Source organism: Schistocerca nitens, chromosome 6, assembly GCF_023898315.1.
Source record: "Schistocerca nitens isolate TAMUIC-IGC-003100 chromosome 6, iqSchNite1.1, whole genome shotgun sequence".
Classification (NCBI taxonomy): Eukaryota; Metazoa; Arthropoda; class Insecta; order Orthoptera; family Acrididae; genus Schistocerca; species Schistocerca nitens.
Genome location: NC_064619.1, coordinates 166,332,798 through 166,347,075, shown reverse-complemented (window position 1 = coordinate 166,347,075; position 14,278 = coordinate 166,332,798). Strand labels below are relative to the sequence as shown.

General features: G+C 43.6%; 1 protein-coding gene across 1 annotated transcript in view; it reads right to left on the bottom strand.

Annotated features, from left to right (window-relative positions):
• The window catches only part of LOC126262799 (receptor-type tyrosine-protein phosphatase kappa), a 709,382-nt gene extending 695,927 nt beyond the window's left edge, over positions 1-13,455 (bottom strand). The window contains exon 1 of the mRNA XM_049959624.1: positions 13,347-13,455. Within this exon, the coding sequence (XP_049815581.1) occupies positions 13,347-13,445 (99 nt within the window). The 5' untranslated portion in view covers positions 13,446-13,455. The remainder of the gene's footprint in view (positions 1-13,346) is intronic.
• Positions 13,456-14,278: the final 823 nt, after the last annotated feature.

Below are 14,278 nucleotides of genomic sequence, written 5' to 3'. Positions count from 1 at the left end.
CTCTTGGACCAAGTGTTCCGGCAGTGAAATGAGTGTGTGTAGAATGTTTCACGGGAAGTCGTAGAACACGACGAGATGGGTCAGGCCGCACCAGCCAGATCACCCTCAGGGAAGATCGACAGGTCATCCGAATGGAATTGCAGGAAAGATCTGTTTCCTCCTCGGCTCTGACGCAACAGTGGAACAGTGTGACACATCGTACACTATTAGAGGTAACATGGTAACAGTCCGTCGCCGTTTATTACGACATGGCTTACGTGCGCGTCGTCCACTTCTCCGCATACCTTTGACGAATGTGCAGAGACATGCTAGATGGCAATGGTGTCTGGAACGAGGTCACTGTGGACAGGAACGGCATCAGATAGTGTGCCAATAATGTCTTCGGAAGAATCCAGGTTCTTTTTGTTTGAAAATGATGGCCGCGTTTTGGTTCGCCGCAGATAGGGGGAGCAGTATCACAGTGATTGTATTCGCACGAGACATACAGCACCAACTCAACGCCTTATGGTGTGGCGTGCATCTGGGTACAACCACAAATCACAGTTGGTACGTGTACAGGGCACTGTGACCAGTGTGATCCACGTGAATGACATCCTGCGACCCGCAGCCATACACTTTCTGCAACCCCCCCCCCCCCCCAGACGCCATTTTTCAGCAAGACAATGCGCGACCACATCTTGCTGCACGAACACGTGCCTTCTTGGTATTACAGGATGTCAGCGTTTTGCCTTGGCCCGCCAGATCACCAGACTTATCGGCAATCGAAAATGTGTGGCATATGGTGAAATCTAGAAAACCTGAAAACGGAAATGCAAAGGCTGAGTATAGATGTAGTAGGGGTCAGTGATGTGAAGTGGAAAGGAGACAAGGATTTCTGATGAGATGACTATAGGGTAATATCAACACCAGCAGAAAACGGTATAACGGTAGTAGGATTCGTTACAAGTTGGAAGGTAGGTAGAGAGTGTGTTTCTGTGAACAGTTCAGTGACAGGGTTGTTCTTAACAGAATCGACAGCAAACAAACACCGACAACGATGGTTCAGGTACACATGTTGACGTCGCAAGCTGAAGATGAACAGGTAGAGAAAGTGTATGAAGATATTGAAACGGTAATACAGTATATAAAGGGGGATGAAAATCTAATAGTCATGGGAGACTGGAATACAGTTGTAGGGGAAGGAATAGAAGAAAAGGTTACAGGAGAACATGGGCTTGGGACACGGAATGAGAAAGAGGAGAAAGACTGAGTTCTGTAACGAGTTTCAGCTAGTAATAGCGAATACCCTGTTCAAGCAAGAGGAGGAGGTATACTTGGAAAAGGTCGTGTGGTACGGGAAGATTTCAATTAGATTACATCATGGTCAGACAGATTCCGAAATCACATACCGTATTGTAAGGCGTACCCAGGAGCAGATATAGACTCAGATCACAATATAGTAGTTACGACCAATAGGCTGAAGTTTTAAGACGTTAGTCAGGAAGAGTCAATACGCAATGAGCTTTGGAGGACTTAAGATTAAATAACGCAGAAGGGATAGGTAACATTCCATCAGAATTTCTAAAATAATTTGGGGAAAGGGCAACAAAACGACTATTCATATTGGAGTGCAGAATGTATGAGTCTGGCGACATACCATCTGACTTTCGGAAAAGCGTCATCCACTCAATTCCGAAAATGGCAAGTGCTGACAAGTGCGAGAATTATCGCACAATCAGCTTAACAGATCATTCATCCAAGTTGCTTACAAGAATAATACACAGAAGAATGGAAAAGAAAACTGAGGATGTGCTGGATGACGATCAGTTTGGCTTTAGGAAAAGTAAAGGCACGAGAGAGGCAATTCTGACGTTGCGGTTAATAATGGAAGCAAGACTAAAGAAATATCAAGACACGTTCATACGATTTGTCGACCTCTAAAAAGCGTACGACAATGCAAAATGGTGCAAGATGTTCGAAATTCTGAAAAAAGTAGGGGGTAAGCTATAGGGAGAGACGGGTCATACACAATTTGTATATTAGCCAAGAGGGAATAATAGGAGTGGACGACCAAGAACGAAGTGCTCGTATTAAAAAGGGCGTAAGACAAGGATGTAACCTTTCACCTCTACTGGTCAATCTGTACATCGATGAAGCAATGATTGAAATAAAAGGAAAGTTCAGGAATGGAATTAAAATTCAAGGTGAAAGGATATCAGTGATACGATTCGCTGATGACATCGCTATTCTGAGCGAAAGTGAAGAAGAATTACATGATCTGCTGAACGGAATGAACAATCTAATGAGTACACAGTATGGACTGAGAGTAAAACGAAGAAAGACAAAGGTAATGAGAAGCAGTAGAAATAAGAACAGCGAGAAACTTAGCATCAGGATTGATGGTCACGTAGTAGATGAAGTTAAGGAATTTTGCTACCTAAGCCGCAAAATAACCAATGACGAACGGAGCAAGGAGGACATCAAAAGCAGATTAGCAATGGCGAAAAGGGCATTCCTGGCCAAGAGAAGTCTACTAATATCAAATATTGACTTAATTTGAGGAAGAAATTTCTGAGAATGTACGTCTGGAGTACAACATTGCATCGTAGTGAAACATGGACTGTGGGAAAACCGGAACAGAAGAGAATCGAATCATTTCAGATGTGGTGCTACGGACGAATGTTGAAAATAAGGTGGACTGATAAGGTAAGGAATGAGGAAATTCTACGCAGAGTCTGAGAAGAAAGGAATGTATGGAAAACACTGGTAAGGAGAAGGGACAGGATGACAGGGCATCTATTACGACATGAGGGAATGACTTACACGGTACTAGAGGGAGCTGTAGAGGGCAAAAACTGTAAACGAAGAAAGAGACTGGAATACATCCAGCAAATAATTGTGGACGTAGGTTGCAAGTGCTAGTGTGAGATGAAGAGGTTAGCACAGGAGAGGAATTCGTGGCGGGCCACATCAAACCAGTCAGAAGACTGATGGGGAAAAGAAGGTCAAACGACAGGTACAGTGCTGTGACCCAATGCAAGTCACCACAGTTGAACATTACACTGGAACCAGGTGAGTGCAGCGTGGGTGGCTCAGTCACCAGTCACAGGACGCCATTCGCGCCTTATACTCGTCGATATCACCAAGCATGGAACGAATTATCAGGGACCGTGGCGGACCCTGTTTCTACTAGCCATCAGGACACATGCTGAACCGAGATGAGTGAAATGCTAATCATTTCTGCAGTCCGCCCCAGTAGCTGAGTGGTCAGCGTGTCGGATTGCCGACCTCTGGGCCCGGGTTCGATTCCCGGCTGGGTCGGAAATTTTCTCCGCTCAGGGACCGGGTGTTGTGTTGTGTCCATCATCATTTCATCTCCATCCGGCGTGCAGGTCGCCCAATGTGGCGCCGAATGTAATAAGACCTGCGATATGGCGGCCGGACCTGCCCCGCGCGGGGCCTCCCGGCCAATGATGCCAAACGCTCATCATCATCATCATCATTTCTGCAGAACATACTAATGTACATGTCCTGTGAATATGAACGTCCGATCTCTTGTCGTTCAAGATGTTCTCCATTTTCTCAACTCGACCCTCTTTAAAAACTAGAAGCCTGAAACAGGAATTCTCGAACACCATCAGGAAGGGGAAGAGCCCATGGATGAAGATGAGATAGACACGATACTGCCAGAATAACTTGACATAGCACTGAAGACCTAAGCCGAAACAAGGCCCCAGAAGTAGATGACATTCCCGCAAAATTACTGATGTCTTTGTAACAGTCATCCATGACAGAACTATCCTAATTGGTGTGCAAAACGTATGAGACAGGAACACTACCCTCAGACTTCAAGAGGTATGAGACGGGAAAATTTGCCACAGACTTCAAGAAGAATGTTATAATTCCAATTACAAAGAAAGCAGATTCTCACAGATGTGAATATTACCCAACTATCAGTGAAATTACAGACACTAATTATTCACAAAAGAATGATAGAAGTGGTGGGTTTTGACATCGGGGAAGATCAGTTTCGTTCCGGAGAAATTTTGGAACACGCGAGGCAATACTGACTTATGTCTTTTCTTAGAAGACAGGTTAAGAAAAGTACTTCGTTTATTCCATTTGTAGATTTGCAGAAAGCTTCTTACATTGTTGGCAGTAACACATTATTTAAATTTCTGAAGGTAGTAAGGATAAAAAGCAAGTAGTGCAAGATTATTTACAACGTGTACAGAGTCTAGACGGCCATTGTATAAGTTTAAGGGCATGAAAGTAAGTCAGTTGTTGAGTTAGGGGTTTTCGCTTATCCCCGATATTTTTCTATCTGTGTAACAAGCAAGTGGGGAAGAAAATCAAGGAGAAATTTGATTAAAGTTCAGAGGGAAGAAATAAAAACTTTTCTATTTATCGATAACGTTGCAATTCCGTCTGGGACAATAATGAACTTGGAAAGCAACTGAACGGAATGGACAGGGTCTTGAAAGGAGAATACAACATGAGCGTTAACAAAATGAAAGCAAGGATAATGGAATGTAGTGGAATTAAATCAGGTGGCAATGAGGGGATTAGATTAGGAAATGAGGTACGAAAAGCATTAGATGAGTTTCGCTACTCGCGCAGCGAAATATCTTATGATGGGCGACGTAAAGAGGATATGAATTGTAGAACTGTATATATTTGAGATGTGGCTGTTCTGTCACATGTCCGACAGAAGAGAGAATGTTCAAATACATATATTTCTGAAAAAACAGAGGGACGGTTCCTCGTCGTTTGTTTCAGTGCGAAAGCACAAATATCATCCAAACTCCTACGGGGATCAGGATTTGTTAATGACGAGTTTAATGGACGAGGGACGCTGCATTTTAGTATGCGATAAGCTGGAAGTTTTAGTCGGTCAGGGACCGTGTCCGGATTGCCGAATCTGTTAAGGCAACCGTTCGTGAGAACCGATGAATCGGGTCCGGAACAAATTTTCAACTTTCGCCACTGCATTACAACAATGCTCTGTGAGGCTAGCCGTCAAGATTTCCCACCCATCCTTCCCCTTCCTACAGATCATGTTTAAATGAACAATAACAACAGGAAGAATACCGTTTCTGAAAGACAGAAATTTGTTAACAGCGAATGTAGAATTAAGTGTCAGAATTCTTTTCTGGAGGTATTTGTCTGAAGCGTAGCATTGTACGAAAGGGAAACTCGAACGATAAACAAAAGAAAGCTGAAGATTAGGTCGATAGATAGTGTAACTAGTGAGTAGCCATTGAATAGAATACAGGAGATAAGATATTCCTGGTATAACTTGAGTAAAATAAGGGACTGGTTGATGTAAGACCTTCTGAGATATCAAGTGATCGCCATTTGAGTATTGGAGGCAAGGGTGGAGAAGAAAAATTGTTGATAAAGGCCAAAAGATGGACACAGTAAGCAGGTTCAAATGGATGTGAGTAACATCAGTTATTCGGAGACGACAGAGGAGTGAGATCAGCATCCAACCAGTCTTCGGACTGAACACAACAACGACAGCAACCAAAAATCATTTTGTTAGGATCTGTTGCATTTAGACTATAAAACCACCGAATACCATCATAACTCGGGGAACGAGTTCCCGCAAGATCAATAACGATACAACGGTGGCGCACAACAACGTTTGTGTAACAAGAGAAGCGGCGATGATAACCAGCCGTTTTTTCCTAATGAATAAAGAATAAGAAATTGATTGTATTCTATCAGATTTTATTCTGTATACATCCTTAGAATCAAAGTATTTGAGATGTGGTGCTATAGACGAATGTTGAAAATTAGGTGGACTGATAAGGTAAGGAATGAGGAGGTTCTACGCAGAATCGGAGAGGAAAGGAATATGTGGAAAACACTGATAAGGAGAAGGGACAGGATGATAGGACATCTGCTAAGACATGAGGGAATGACTTCCATGGTACTAGAGGGAGCTGTAGAGGGCAAAAACTGTAGAGGAAGACAGAGATTGGTATACGTCAAGCAAATAATTGAGGACGTAGGTTGCAAGTGCTACTCTGAGATGGAGAGGTTAGCACAGGAAAGGAATTCGTGGCGGGCCGCATCAAACCAGTCAGTAGACTGATGAAGAAAAAAAAAATAAATAAATAAATAAATACATCCCTGACTGAAGTATTGTTTGAGTGATGCCAGGTCGTCGAAATTGTTGCCATTAATATTATACGCTTTCGTTTTAAAGCAAGTTATTAATCAAGTATCACGAGCCACAATGAACGTATTGCTATTTCCGAAATATACGTAGCATTAATTTGTGCTAGTAACTCGTCGTTCCCTTTCTACATATTGTCAGTGCGTGACTAAGCGATATTGATTTTTTTATTAGTAACTGCTACATGAAGGTGGGCGAGCTATTACCTCTTTGTTTAGTGGAGTATTAGCTACCCTTGGCTTTGTTAGTCGCCTGGAGAGGCGGAAGTTGATTGTTGTTGTGAGCAGAGCTATTAGTACGCAGTCAGATCGCATATTTTTGAGCAGTGTGAGTTTTTCGCCGGAACACTTATAATATGGGTATATGTTTATGTTACACCCCTAATAGGTCGATTCACCAGAGGAATAAAAAATACTTCAAAATTTTTACAAAACCCGAACATTTCTGAAATTAGTCATTCAATACAGTACAGAACCACCACAGCAGTGTACGTGAGGTCGCCACGGAGTTGGCTTCATTAGACGTCTGGCCAGGCCTGCCTAGCTGCAAAATTTCCGTTTCCGTTTAAAACAAATTACCGCACTGTAGTTTACGTTGCCAGTGGGATACGCCGTTTTGTTCTGGCTCCTTTAACTATTTGCTACCGTACCGTGGAGCTGGGATCTCAACGGGTACCCGAAATGCAGACAAGTAAGAAAGACCGAACAAAAATCAAGTAACCAACTTTATTTTTTCGTGGTTATAGGTGAAACTTTACTACTACTCTTACACCGGAGATAGAACAAATTCATACCATATCATGTTGCGTAGGTAAAGATGCAGAATACCTACAAAATTTTCAGAGCGCGATCAAAAACAGCGCTCGTCGATATCTACAGAGTTGCATTGTTAAGTTACATGAATATCAGTTAGCACGGAGAGTTCATCAAAGTATCGCCGCACTAGATCTAACCGTATGTTGGATTTCGGAAACGAGGAGGAGGAGGTAAGTATTTAATGTCCAGTCGACAACGAGGTGATTAGAGACGGAGCACAAGCTCGTATTAGGGAAGGATGGAGAAGGAAAACAGCCGTGCCCTTTCGAAGGAACCACGCCAGCATTTGCCGTAAGCGATTTAGGGAAGTCACAGAAAACGTAAATCAGCACGGCAGGACGCGGATTTGAACCATCGTTCTCCCGGAAACGAGTCTTGTGTTCTAACCACTGCGCTACCCCGCTCGGTGGGTGCCGTATGCGGGGACACTGAGGTCGTGCCGGTAACAGGCAACGTAACCCGTGCAATCATGTCAACGGTGAAATGGATGTATTTAGATGCAAGAAAAATCCTTGGACGCATAAAATAGCTACAAATTTTTCGAGGCCTGTTTCAGTACAGGTGTAAAAGGGCATGAAACAACCAACAGGGTGGTAGATTCCAGCTCTCGTATGCTACGCACCAGTATTATGTCTTAGCTTTTTCTGTGTTTTCTTCGTAGTTTATTTCTTATATGCTGTGCATGTTTTTCAGCACAGTCGTTATTTCCTTTGAGTGGCCAGATACACAGTTCAGCAAGGTGTCAGCTTCCACAGGTGACACGTCAGGAGCATAACAGATTTATGTTTGGCTTTCTCTGCGTGCGTTTACAGTTTACTTCTTAAGTTAGCATGCACACATCCTATCCATTCTAGCACGACTGTGTGCTAGCTGGGCGCAGTTCACAAACAGCTGAAGGCGCCTTTGGTTATGGTCAGCCATTATGTAGGCAGTTGGGTCCGTGTTCTGGGTGTGAGTGTTGGGTGGTAACGGGTTCGTGCCACTCGAGTCAGAGGGTCAATGCAGAGACTGGCCGTCTGGCTTCTCTCATTCACTCTATGACAGGAGACTACTCCATCAGAGTCCAAGCAGGCACACGGGTGGAGGGGTTTGCTAGTTGTTGGCAGCGCCAATGTTAAGGCTCCCATAAACAGGCTGACCAGTTGGCCGCCCCCTCCCCCACCCCCTTCCGATGTCTCGACCCGCTCGTCTTTGTGTTGGCGATTATGTGGGCAGTTGGGTCCGTGTTCTGGGTGTGATGGTTTGTTGATGGACTTTACTCGCTTGCTGCGACCGCTACCTACCATCTCGCATTCCTTTAGTGCAGGCAGGTAGGGTCAACCATGCGGTCGCTATGTGCCCACACACAGAGGGGTCGGTGACCCTCTCAGTTGGAGGGGAGCGGCCGAACAGTTGGGCTGTAAATGGGCGACTTTAGGATTGCTATGGAGCCCCTTAGGGAGATAGCGTTCAGAGCCAGAAAGAAGGCCAATTTACTCACAGTACGAGGGAGTACAAAAAACACCGGAATGACATTGGCGTGGGCAGAGCTTGTGTAGTTCGCACTTCTGCCGCTAAGCATTTCAGTGTCCCCTATGTTGTCAACCTGGCTTGTTCTGTTCATCTGCAGTGATTGCTTTTGCTAGCGCTGTTTTGTTCTTGTTTCGTTTTTTATGGTGGCAAGTTCAAATGAAAAACATTCAGCTGTGAAATTTTGTTTTCTTCTCGGTAAAAATGCTGCTGAAACTGTTTTAATGTTGAAAACAGCTTACTAAGATAACGCTATGGGAAAAGTTCAAATGTAAGTGTGGTTTGCTCGACTTAAAAATGGCAACATGTCGGATGATGATGACGAGCCTCGTTCTGGACGTTTATCAGGTGCATGAATCGACAAAAACATTGAAAAATTCCGAGAGCTTGAGCTCACAGACTGCGTTTTATTGGCAGGATATTTCGAAAATGTAACAGATCTACTAAGGCGACTCTCTACACTATGCTTGTCCGTCCTCTTTTATAATACTGCTGCGTGGTGTGGGATCCTTACCAGATATAATGGACGAAGTACATCGAAAAAGTTCAAAGAAGGGCAGAACGTTTTGTATTATCGCGAAATATGGAAGTGTGTGTCACTGAAACGACACAGGATATGGGCTGGACATCATTAAAAGAAAGGCGTTTTTCGTTGCGACGGAATCTTCTCACGAAATTCCAGTCACCAACTTTCTCTTCTGAATGCGAAAATATTTTGTTGACACCGACTTACATAGGGAGGAACGATCACCACGATCAATTTAAGGGAAATCAGAGCCCCTACGGAAAGATATAGATGTTCGTTCCTTCCGCGCGCTATACAAGACTGTAATAATAGAGAATTGTGAAGGTGGTTCGATGAACCCTCTGCGTGGCACTTAAATGTGATTTGCAGAGTATCCATGTAGATGTAGGCAGACAATTGATCAACTGTCAGAGATTAGTGGGTTATCTTAGAGCTCGGTTCAGTGAATTTTAACGGAAGATTAGGGAATGAAAAGGGTTGCTGTCAAGTTTGTTCCTCGGGTCCTGAGTGAAAATCAAAAGGAACTTCGAGTTGAAGAGTCATGGTGCTATGGTTACGACCAAGAAACAAAGCAACAGTCAAGCCAATGGAAAGCATCATCGTCACCCCATCCAAAAGCATGTCGTCAAGTCAAAACAAACATCAAAACAATGCTGAATTGCTTTTTTGATGCCAAAGGGTTAGTTCATTCAGAGTTTGTTCCCCGAAGTCAGTGCGTCAATCATAACTTCTATTTGGACGTTTTTAGTTGATTGCGCAAGTGTTCGTCAAAAAAGACTCAATTTGTGGCTGACAGGAGACTGGTTCTGCGACCATGACATCGCACCTACACCCACAGCCATCTGTGTTGGACAGTTTTTGACTAAAATGTGATGTTAACCATCATGCTCCAGGAAACAAGTGTGCCACTGCACCATTTCGCTCAGTGCAAATCATTAAGAGTCCTTTTCTCGAGTGTTTTCATAAACAGAAAGGGGCCACTTTTTCAAGTGCAGGGGTACTGCACTTTTCGAACATCCGTTACTCTCAATGAACGTACAGCACACTATTTTACTCTCTCTAGTTTCCCTACCTTCCCACAGACTCCAGAGAATACCGTCGAAAGTTATTTGGGAAGCAATCCTGTCAATAAGCATCAGCCTCAGAATCTCCTTATGCAGCAGCAACCCTCATTCGTTGTTCTATCGCACACACAACTCAAGACATTTAGTAGCGAGCCGTGTTTTTGCCGATGAGCAGGCGTTACGAGTACCGTGTAATTTACCTCTACACTTATTCCACTTTTACGAACAGACTCTTGTTTAGTTTATTTTATAGGTTCGCAATCGGTTCTGCATTTTCACGGAGTTTCTTTCTCCTTTCTTTTTTTCCTCTCCCTACCTAACTCCTTATGTCATATATATTCTAAGTTATTGAAGTACGACGTTAGTTAATAATTTCAAGTTCATCTACATACATGTAGATTTGTTTCATTTGTCTACTTTACGTCAATCACCCTAATGTGTTATCAATACAAATATCCTTTAGGCACGTTTAAACAAAACAAAACAGTGCAGAAATGAAATCATAAAACTAAGATAAAGGTGTTACATGCTTGTCTGTGACGGTTTCCTCTGTTCAAAATCGTGTGTCAACTAAAGATACATACATAAATAATTAATGTTCGGTGAGCTTGGAAAGCTCCCGATATAACGATTTGAAGCACAATCTGCGAGCGGCTCTGCTAATACAACAGTGCGTGTTGATCAACGGGGGATTACGTCAGTAGCGATTATGTCCAGAACGATTACGTCACTGATTTACGCGTGCAATTACGCTGAATGCAAGCGGATGGACGCTGATTTGCGCATTAACACACAGCCTCAATTTTCTTCCGCCAGCTGACGCACCGAAGGCTGTGCACAACACAGTTTAACGGAATTCTGAAAGCTTTCTCCTACTGAAGGACACTACTTTACTTATGCCGTGAATCATTTTATCTGCTTTTATATCGAACAGTAAATATTTTGATAAGAATTTCAGTTACTATGTTACAACTCTACTAGGGTGACGCGCAAATTTCGTCAACTAATCGGTATGTTTTATAGTACAACAAAGGATAACATGGCTGAAAACACCCACAAACTTTAAAGGTCACGGGATGAGGCGCTATTTCCACCGTATGCAGCTAGTAACACATAATTCATAATGCCGAAAATCGTCTTAGGGGTTTTCGATGTTGAACAATTCTACTTTTTCAAAATTTGAAACTATATGTAAATTATTTCTTTGTGTATTCTTTGTACAATCGCTGTTACCTCTGTGTTTTGCATCATCAGCCATTCAATGTTGAGAAACAAAAGACAACAGTCACATAGTGTGGTATGCAGGGTGCTTTTTTTCCACTGTGCACAAACTGTACGGATTGATCGATGAGAGAATACTGTACAAAACATGTCTAATGAACTTATGTCCGAAAATGCATGGTTTCCATGCTACAGAAAATTTATTCAATCATACATCGTTACACAGACTACGGTTTATACGCACTGTACCATGCAGCGACAGTTACAGTATGTATTGAAAATGGTTTTCATGTGCCTCAACTAATGCTTGGATGCGCCGTAGCATGTTCTGTCTCTCACGTTCACATCGGCCACACTGCTTACAAACAGCGTTAAAAGCAGTATGAACACGCTGCTCCAGTGTCTAATCTGCAATGGGCTTTGCTTGCACGATACTTTTGAGATGGCCCCATAACCAGAAATCGCAAGGGGTTGAGATCCGGTGAACGAGCAGGCCATCCAACTGGACCCCCTGGTCCGAACCATCGACCAGGGAAGGTGCGTCCGGACGTCAGCGGCGATGTGGGCTGGAGCACCACCATGTAACAGCCACATAACCATTCGAATCATCACTGGCACTTCTTCCAGCAAGGGAGGCAAAATCACCCGCAAGAACCGCCGATAGTTCCGGCCTATTAGGCGACGTGGGTGGATGGCTGGTCCAAAAATACGGTCGCCCATTACCCCGGCCTACACATCCCGGCTGCACAAATGCTAATGATTCGCTGTCGTCATACCACGGAGGTTCTACATACTATCCCAAGCACGGCTATTGTGAAACCTGAAGATACCACTCAGCGTAAAGGTGGTCTCATCTGTGAATGAGACGGATATCACAAATCGTGGTTGCCTGGTGAAGAAACCAGTGAAAAAACTGCTTCGGATGTGGAAAGTATGTCGCTAATAAGCCATGCACACGCTTTAAGTGATAAGGGTAATAACAATTGTCATGGAGAATGTTCCACACGGTCGTCTGCAAACAGGGGATAGGTCTTCTGATACTACTTTTCTGCCCGCTCGAATCGGGAGAGGATTTTAATGTGCTGCTGGGTGACTGGCTCATCCAGGTTTTAGGTAAGAGGTCCGCCAGTCACAATTACCTACTTGTTTCACTTCGATTTCTGTTCTCTTTTCCTTGTGCTTCCTTTCCTTTTTTAGTGCGTTTCTTCTCCTCTTGTTTTGCCTCTGTATTGAGGATTTGTAACTGCGTCAGGTCTGTGTCTTTTAGCCGTTCTCCTTGTTCGCTGTCCATCTTCGTCCCTTCACCGCATGTGTTCCTGTTTCTATGCGTTTGGGCGCTGATGACCACGCTGTTTAGCGCCCGACAACCCCAAACCACACACACACACACACACACACACACACACACACACACACACACTCGGAACCATTGTGTACAACGCTGTATCAAATCCACTACAAGGTGAGTTAGTAACTGGTAATGTTGTGTCAGATTCACTTCTCTTTTTATGGCAGGAGAGGGCGCTAGAGCATGACGTAACAGGAACAGTGCCCCCCTCTAGGAGGAAACGATACATACTGTAATTGTGGGTGCATAGTAAAACGAGTATTAGACCGCAGCCTCTGTAACAAAATACTATTGAATAAATGGTCTCTACCATGGAAACCATGCATTTCTGGGCGTAAGTTCATTAGACCTCTTTCGTCCCGTATCCTTCCACCTATCAATCCCCAGAGTTTGCATACGGTGGAAAAAATCACATTGCGTATGTCCGGCCAGTTGGAAAGTTATTGCGTTTCGCATCTGTGGAGATCAGAAGCTGTAACCTGAAACTTTTCACTTGCTGCTGTTTAGCGCTAACAAGAAAATAGCAAATGCCGAAGTTCGTCTATCAATAAGACACGTTTTGCACGTAGAGCTCCCGCTGTCGCTATCAATATATTGAAGTTTGCTACAGGGAACACCATATCCACTACCTGATGATCATCTCCGAAGGAAAGTGAAATATTATAAGGATTGGAAGCCAGCACGCAGTTGAGAGACTCACCTGGAACTCGACCTTGTACAGCACCGGGAACTTGCGCCGCTGTTCGCACAGTTTGGTGAAGTGTGACAACTCCACGGGCCTGTCCGGTATGGTCGACATGACGCCATTCTCTTCTGCTGGAACAAAAGCACAGAAGCGAGTGATTAGAGGAAACTGCAAATAAATACAATAAGAACGCTGCTAAGACGCACTGGTGCATCTGACGTGCAACATATATAATTTCCTGTTTTTTCTGTTAGTAAATTCCACCCTCACTCCAGAATGAGATTTTCACTCTGCAGCGGAGTGTGCGCTGATATGAAACTTCCTGGCAGATTAAAACTGTGTGCCCGACCGAGACTCGAACTCGGGACCTTTGCCGCACTGTCTCTCACTGGAGCTCAGGAGAAATTTCTACGAAGGGTGTGATTTACAACGCTAGTTAACAAACCAGAATGTCGCACAAATGCCGTACCCTATGAAAACTTTCATGAAATTCCCGTACATGTTACTTATTGATATACCTGTATCTGTAGCATAGAATTTTCCTTTAACACGCAGCATCAGATAAAAAGGGTCGGTTTCAAGATGGCAGTACTTTCATGGCGAAATTGTATTGGAGGTAGTATGTACGTCCTCATACTTTAAAACGAATCAGCTTGTTCTGTCAGTTCTAAGAGGACTTACCGTTCAACATGGGGAACAAAGAATGATGCGAATTTTTATTCCATACACGCACGATGAACTATCGACTTGAAATTCGTGTTTAGCGGCAGAAAATGAAAGGAACTCTGTTGATAACGTCTCTCTGTAAACTATAGTTTAATTTTACGGCAGTCTCAAACAGCTATCACCATAGATGCTGTCATTTACATAAACCGTAACCAGTAACCCCCGTAAACAGGTCGTACTGTGGAGTGCGGAAATGTGGACGCAAATATAAATGTCTTACA